Here is a 7,755-nt window from a genome sequence, read left to right on the forward strand (position 1 = left end):
TGTACAATTGTTTCAATGTTCGATTATCGAAATCTTCGTAGAATCTCCCATATCTTTATATGTTAGATTCTTATAAGGATATCAAAAGTATTATCATGAATCATTGATTTGATTTATATAATACTCACACAAGTTTTGATTTATTTCAAAACAGTTATTATTAATCCTTAATTAAATTTCTAATAACACATTAACAAGTTTTACGATGGTTTAAATGAGATTACGATGTACAATTTCAAATGGCATAAAAATGACTTAGTAATAATCATATTGCCATATACAAAACTATTTGCCACAAGTTTTCACAATCAAGATTATGTATTGCAATACTAAAATTTTGCCATTCTTTGGCTTCCCCCAGCTAAAAATTACGAATTTGCCCTCGGTTCAAATTTTATGATTTTACCCTACGCCAAAATTACGTTTTCGCCCCAGCTCAAAATAAAATTATGTTTTCCCTATCTAAAAATTACGCTTTTACACCAGGTTATTATTTTACACCCACTTTAAAATTACGTTTTCGCCCCCAGTTAAAAAATACGTTTAAAGTTTACATTTAACAGTGAAAGCATTTTGTTTTCCAGAATCAATGACCTGGCTCTAAAAACATTCAAGTATTTGACAATTTTAAAGCATCCAAAACTTCACAAATAATCATATAAGTCCAAATTAATGACTTTGGAGATTTCACAAACTGTTTTTGTTTTTTCATTTAAAAACTTCAAGTTTCAAATTAATGAACTTGTTTTTTTTCAGAAACACGTTCAGCATACTCAGATTTTGAAATTCAGCTTTCAGACATCGGTTGTCTAAAATAAAGTAGAATCAAAATCTTTTTGTAATTTTCTCAAACATAAAGCAGTAAAGAAATATTTACAGACAATATTTTTGTTTGAGTTCGTGTCAGAGAATCATATCAGTTTTGACAAATCACTTGCACCGTTGAGCTATAAACACTTTAAGTTCTAAACGATTCACTTAGATTGTCAATATACTGATCCATTTAAATTTTCACACAAACTTCAACCGATTCGAGATATGAGATTAGTGTTTAAGGGTAGGGTTCCAGCGTGAACAACCTGCTAAGAGTGAACTGCGTGAACAGATCTGGACCCTTGATTTCCTTTTTAGTTGTTAAGGGTAGGATTGTAATTATATAAAAAGTTAGATATAAATCATTATTTTAATAATTGATTTAAGTTACAACTTTCCTAATTTAAATTCATTATCTACATTATGTTTTATTTATTAATAAGATAATAATTATCAAAACAAACAATAAATCACCAGATTTCAATTTTAATTTTTTTTCAGATTTCATCACCAGAATTCAAATTTTGATTTTTAAGATCCACGTAACCTTCATATTTCAACGGTATACACATGTGTACTTGGATATAAATAGAACAGTACACATGTGTACTAAGCATCGTACATATGTGTAATTAGCTACATAATACATACATAGAAACAATACCTGTACAATTATTTTATATTTAACAAATTACAAGTTCCATAATGTTTTCCAAACTAAACAAAAAAACATATAATTACAAGTTCCAGTTTCGTAAAAACAATAAACCCAACATAATCGAAAAAACAAAAAACATAATCTTTTACAACTATTCGCCACGTTGTAAGTTGAATCATCCTTATCGACCTCATACGTGAATCATCCTTATCGACCTTCCATCTCCACTTTTCTCGTTAACGACATCTCCTATAATAGCACAAAAAAACTCAGCAACTAATACTTTGCATAATTCACAAGTGTACATCAACAACTTTACACATTCAATACACAAAAAAATATGACAAATTACAAAAACAGACGCTATACACATGTCTACATCGCATTAAAATCAGAGCAAAATCAGAATATACATGTGTACATCGCGTTAAAAACAGAGCAAAATCAAAAAATTGAACAAAAAAAAAATCAGCAACTAATACTTTGCATAATTCACAAGTGTACATCAACAACTTTACACATTCAATACACAAAAAAATCTGAGATATCATAAAAAACAGACGCTATACACATGTGTACATCGCATTAAAAAAAGAACAAAATCATAATACACATGTGTACATCGTATATAATAAGACCCATATAATAGAAAATGTTCCACGGGCAGAATTAACCAGATAAGCTCTTTGGCAACAAACCTTTGAAGAGTTACCCACTTACCCGTCCAGATTACCAACGGTATAAAGAGAAACATTATAGCAACCGTTACACATTTTTTATTAGATTAGATGGCCACTTATATTTACTTACAAATTACATCACATAAGCTAGGCAACTTTGGAATGTTAACTACCAATTATCACATAGATACGAACCCATAATACAAAATTTTCTTGTTTTCTCAAGAATAAAATAACATTTCCAAAAAATCAAAATACAAGATGCAATCAATGCAAAATGGAAATTACTTGATTTGTGAGAGAGAGAGAGAGAGAGAGAGAGAGAGATTTATGCAATCAATGCAAAATGGAAATTACACATATACCTTTTTTATATTTAATTAATGGAAAAAATTAATCAAATAATTACCATCATGCCACTCACTTTAATCTCAAGATCATAAACATCAAGGGCCCAGATCAGTTCACGCAATTCACTCTTAGGATTTTGTTCACGTTTGAACCTAATCCTAGTGTTTAAAGGATTTTACTTATCCGCGTGTCCCACCTCAGAATATACTCCCGTATCAAGATTCCCTAGATTCAGTCTTACAGGTGAATATACTATATTGATATTTGTTCTCTGGGTTAGTGCGAGACCTTGAGAGCTCAGGTATGAACTACCGTTCAGTCAAAGAGATGAAGGCTCGACTTTGAGTTGTGTCCCACTTAGAGATCTTCTTTACAACTGCATTTGATATATATCTTTCGATATTTTATCAACTTTTATGCAGAGGGTAAGCTTTAAGCGCGTAAAGTATTATACGAGGTCTAGGCCATTGCTTCCGCAAAATCAGAAGACCAGGTATAATACCCCAGATATCAAACAGTATAAAGACCTAGTATCTCAGAATCTGGCAACCTCTCAAACAAGATTTCGGGGGTTACCCATATATCCGAGAGATGTTCCCCACGAGATAAGCAAATAATTGATATTTAGGTTTATATCTCGAAATCAATCTACTAATCGTGTAAAAATCTACTGGCATATCATCAGTGAAACCGTTTATCACTATTGACCATCCATTTCTTTAGCTTACTGTGATTGTCTACTGATATACTATCATTTCCTCTTTTTACACAAAACTCTTTTTCATTTTCTATTGTTTTTGGCTTTTTCAAATTTTCAAATGTTTTTGTATTTTCTGGAATCTTTACTCCCCTTAAAATTCAGAACATTTAAGAAAATTTGATAACCGATGTGGATAACTTTGTCTCGCCATCCATTTTCTGCAATAACATGCTCTGTTTTGCATAAAGTACCCCCATGATTTACAACACTGATTTTTAACAATGTTAAAACCATTTAATCACTTGTGAATTAATCAAGTTTGTTCAGCCATGAGGGTTTCGGCATATTCAATCAAACCATCTTTTCAAATTTTTTATTTTTCGACAGAATTTAAAAACAAACATATTTTTGGTTTTTCAATTTTTCAATTTTTCAATTTATAGGGTTTTTAGAATATGGTTTATTTATGTACAGAAAACAAAACAACTCCCTGTTTCTTAGTTGTAGGGTTCAGCCTCCTCTCGTGCCAGGCTGCTCCCTCCTTCAACTTAACAATCAACCATCTGCTGGAGCACCTACACATTCAAATAATTTGATCATTTGAACAATGCAACCCAAGACTGTTTAGACTCAGGTAGCTGAACATAAATCTTTCCAGGTAAAACTGGATAGTTTCGTTCATTCTTCTCAAAAACATCTTCATTTTGATTATCACTCACAAAAGTTTGTTTCTTGACCACCCAAGTTTGTCCTTTTAAAACATTCCTTCGATAAAATTTTGAATCATTTTGAATGTTTTGTTATGACAAATCATTTTTAGGTTTCCAGATTTGTTTTGTTTCTGAAACAGTTACTTTATGTTTCCAAATCTGTTGTGGCACAACTTTGGGTGTCGTCGGTTTCGGTTTCCAAGTTTGTTTTGATTCAAACTTGTTTGACTTCTGTGTCTCAACTTTCTTTTCCTTTCCAACATCAACAGGTTTTGGATTTGGACACTTGCGACCACGATGTCCAGTTTGATTATGATAGGTCCAAAACGATCCGGTTTCAGTCTCGGTTCGGTGAATAATAGTGAGATGGGTGATTTTGAGCCAAGAACAAACAAAAAAGAACAAGAAAGATGGAAACTTTAGTGATTGTAACATGAAAAGTTTCATTGATTGGATAAGAACAATACAAAGGATAATGATCCACCCCGGGTGAGCTCCCCCGGGGTGGTGGCTCACAAATGCACACCCTCCAAGTGAGGTGTAGTGCTCTATATATAGACCCTGAGTAGGGCTGGGCAAACTGCTCGCCGCTCGCTCGTCGCTCGCTCACATTTGCTCGGTAAATGCTCGCTCAGTTTTAGGCTCGATTGTAAGCGAGCCAATCCGCTCGGTTCGGTTTAAAAACGAGCCAAGTATGAGCAAAGGTCCGCTCGGCTCGGCTCGGCTCGAATTTTTTATACTTTATATTTTAATATATATATATATATGTAATATATTATTTCTTGTAATTATTATTTTATTGAATTTATGGATTAATATTTTGTATTTAGCTCAAATAATAGTTAGCCCAAAATGTGAAGCCCACACCCCTAAGCCCCTAAATTGGCCCTAATTCACAAATCTTAACAAATTAGGGCTAACAAAATACTGAAAAGAAAAGAGCACAGGCGACAGGCGCAGCACATCGGCGTTTTGTACTTCTGTTGCCCTAGATCTTCTAAACCATTCGCCATCTGCCAATCTTCCATCATATTCATCCATATTCCATGAGCAGCGGAGCAGGGGAGCAGGGGAGCAACGGAGCAGGGGAGCAGCGGAGCAGCGGAGCAGGGGAGCAGCGGAGCAGCGGAGCCGCACGTACGGCGTTCTTTCTTCATCCTCGGAAATCTTTTTATCCTGGTAATTTTCGGTTTGTTAGTAGTTAATCTTTGTTTAACTTAATTTATGTATCATGTTTGTAGAATGTCGAGTAATAAGGAACCAGATGTAATGGAGACTGTTGATGTTGATTTAGATTATGAAGATAATATTGAGCTAGATGATGGGTTATTAGATAAGGACGATGGAGTGTCGCCCGTAGGTAAAAAACGAAAGCGAAAGAATGCTTCTGATGTGCATCCACATTTTGTTGAGGTTGAAGGTTTGTATAAAGGAAAAATGGTAAAAAAACATGAATGCATACATTGTAAGCATACTTTCGTAAAAGGTGACACGAGCACCACATCAAGTTTGGTGCGACATCTTCGAAATGATTGTCCTGTATACAAAAGATTGACAGGTAAAAAAACAGGGTTCATCAACTTTGAGCCAGTTGCTAAAGATGGTGAAAATAGTTTATTCAGGACTGAGACAAAAAGGGCTTATGATCAAATGAAGTGTCGTGAAATGATTGCAAAGTTGATAATAATGCATGAACTGCCCTTTTCATTTGTCGAGTATCATTGGTTTAATCAGTTATTAAAGTATAACAATCCTTTATTTCAAAGAGTTAGTAGGGCAACAATCAGAAGAGATTGTATAAAGGTGGTGGAAGGAGAAAGAGAAAGGATAAAAAAGATGTTGAGAAAGGTGAATATGATATCACTTACAAGCGATTGTTGGACATCAAACCAGACAATTGGTTACATGTGTCTAACAGCCCACTTTGTTGATTGTGATTGGAAGTTGAATAAGTGCATTATTGGTTTCAATGAACTTGCACCACCCCATAGTGGTGAGGTTATATCAGATGCTATCTTAGAATGTCTTATAAAGTGGGGTATTCAAGACAAGATAGGTACCATTACTTTAGACAATGCAAGTAACAACGATAGGGCAGCCACTATTCTGATGCATAACTTCCAAGTGAAAAATAAATTACATTTTCAGGGGTTGTTTTTTCATATTAGATGTTGTGCTCACATTCTAAACTTGGTAGTACAAGATGGTTTGGGTACTATAGAATCGTGTACTTCAAAAGTTAGAGAAGGTGTGAAGTACTTGAAAAAGTCTACAGGACGTTTAAAGAAGTTTGGTGAAATAGCTGTGTCCATTGGTATCGACATTCGGCGTTCGCTTTGTATCGATGTGAAAACTAGGTGGAACTCAACTCATCGGATGCTTGATTCGGCTATTTACTACAAACGAGCTTTTGAAGGTTATGCAGCGAGAGATTCTAACTATGTATGGTGCCCCACAAATGATGAATGGACTCGTGCTGAAAAGGTTTGCAAGCTGTTAGCAGTTTTTCTAAAAGCTACTGAAATGTTTTCAGGTATATATTTTAATCTTGTTTCTTATTAAAAAATTAAAGTTGCTACATGTTTGTTTAAAAGCAAATATATTTTTTTTCACTTTTTAGGTTCAACATATCCAACTACTAACTTGTTTCTCACGGAAATATATAAGGTGAAAAGAGAGATAAGTAATGCTTTCTTGTCATGTGATTCTTTCTTGAAGGAAATGAGTATACCTATGTATGAGAAGTTTGATAAGTATTGGGGTGAAATCGGGGTCCTAATGTGCATTGCTTCTATTTTAGATCCCCGTTATAAGAAGTTGTCGGTTGAATGGACTTTTGATAGGTTGTACGTAGGAGATGAATGTTTAAAGCGGGTTGAAGATGTAGAAACCAAGTTAGAATCTCTTTTTAAAAAGTATCATAATACATTCATGGCATCTAAGGCTTCCATGAGTCACTCAAATATTTCAACATCTTCTAACGAACCGACTCAAGATGTAGATGATTTTCATGCTTTCCTCAAACGTAGACCTGTTGAAACTGGAAAAAAAACTGAACTTGAGGTGTATCTGGACGAGCCAAATGATGAATGTGTGGATGATTCAAAATATGATGTGTTGAAATGGTGGAGCCAACATTGTAGCAAATTTCCTGTATTAAGCAGGATGGCTAAAGATATGTTTAGCATTCTGATCACAACTGTTGCATCGGAATCAGCTTTCAGTGCTGGTGGACGCATATTGGACGACTATCGGAGCTCTCTTTCAAAGGACATGGTGGAACTTCTTGTTTGTGGAAGTGATTGGTTAAAGTCCGGCTCAAAAGCAACCATTAAAACATTAAAGGTAACCCTTTTATTATATTATTTTTTCATTTATATTCTTATACTTTATGCACTTAAGTTTTATCTACTTTTAATGCGTAGCAATGTGCGGACGAAGAAGAAAATTTGGAGATTGAAGTGTTGATTCCAGATGGATGTGGTACAAGCACTTGAATAGAATGGTATTTTTTTTTACCTTTTTTCTGTAATATATATCTAGATTATGAACAATTTACAGCCTTGATTATAACGTATTTTTGTCCATATTTTATTATTTGACCCGTTTTAAAATATTTTGACTAGTTGTGTTTAATTGGTTGGTTTGACAGGTTATATTTGTCAATCTTTTAGAAGGATTTTGCTAATGAAGATGGGATTTTGCTGATGAAGACGCTATATGTTGCTTTAGTGTTAAGATGTTTCTTTTTTTTTTTTTGTATTTGAAACAATCAGTTTTATGTTCGTATTTTGGTGAACTTATTATGTATTTTGGTGAACTTATTATGTAACTTGATTGGAT

General features: G+C 33.8%; 1 protein-coding gene across 1 annotated transcript; it reads left to right on the forward strand.

The window, feature by feature from the left end:
- Nucleotides 1-4,958: 4,958 nt before the first annotated feature.
- LOC110897107 (zinc finger BED domain-containing protein RICESLEEPER 2-like) lies at nucleotides 4,959-7,409 on the forward strand. Its single transcript, XM_035981365.1, has 5 exons — nucleotides 4,959-5,101; nucleotides 5,154-5,332; nucleotides 5,471-6,445; nucleotides 6,533-7,257; nucleotides 7,338-7,409. The coding sequence occupies exons 1-5, from the start codon at nucleotides 4,959-4,961 to the stop codon at nucleotides 7,407-7,409; spliced, it is 2,094 nt and encodes a 697-aa protein (XP_035837258.1).
- The last annotated feature ends 346 nt before the right edge of the window (nucleotides 7,410-7,755 follow it).

This window comes from Helianthus annuus, chromosome 12 (assembly GCF_002127325.2).
Source record: "Helianthus annuus cultivar XRQ/B chromosome 12, HanXRQr2.0-SUNRISE, whole genome shotgun sequence".
Lineage (NCBI taxonomy): Eukaryota > Viridiplantae > Streptophyta > Magnoliopsida > Asterales > Asteraceae > Helianthus > Helianthus annuus.

What these genes read in the sequence shown, in the direction of transcription:
- LOC110897107 (XM_035981365.1), top strand. Translation starts at nt 4,959, where the DNA reads ATGAGCAGCGGAGCAGGGGAGCAGGGGAGCAACGGAGCAGGGGAGCAG. An exon ending in TTTTATCCTGGTAATTTTCG is followed by an intron (nt 5,102 to 5,153) that starts GTTTGTTAGTAG and finishes TCATGTTTGTAG; the next exon opens with AATGTCGAGTAATAAGGAAC. An exon ending in ACATTTTGTTGAGGTTGAAG is followed by an intron (nt 5,333 to 5,470) that starts GTTTGTATAAAG and finishes AAAGATTGACAG; the next exon opens with GTAAAAAAACAGGGTTCATC.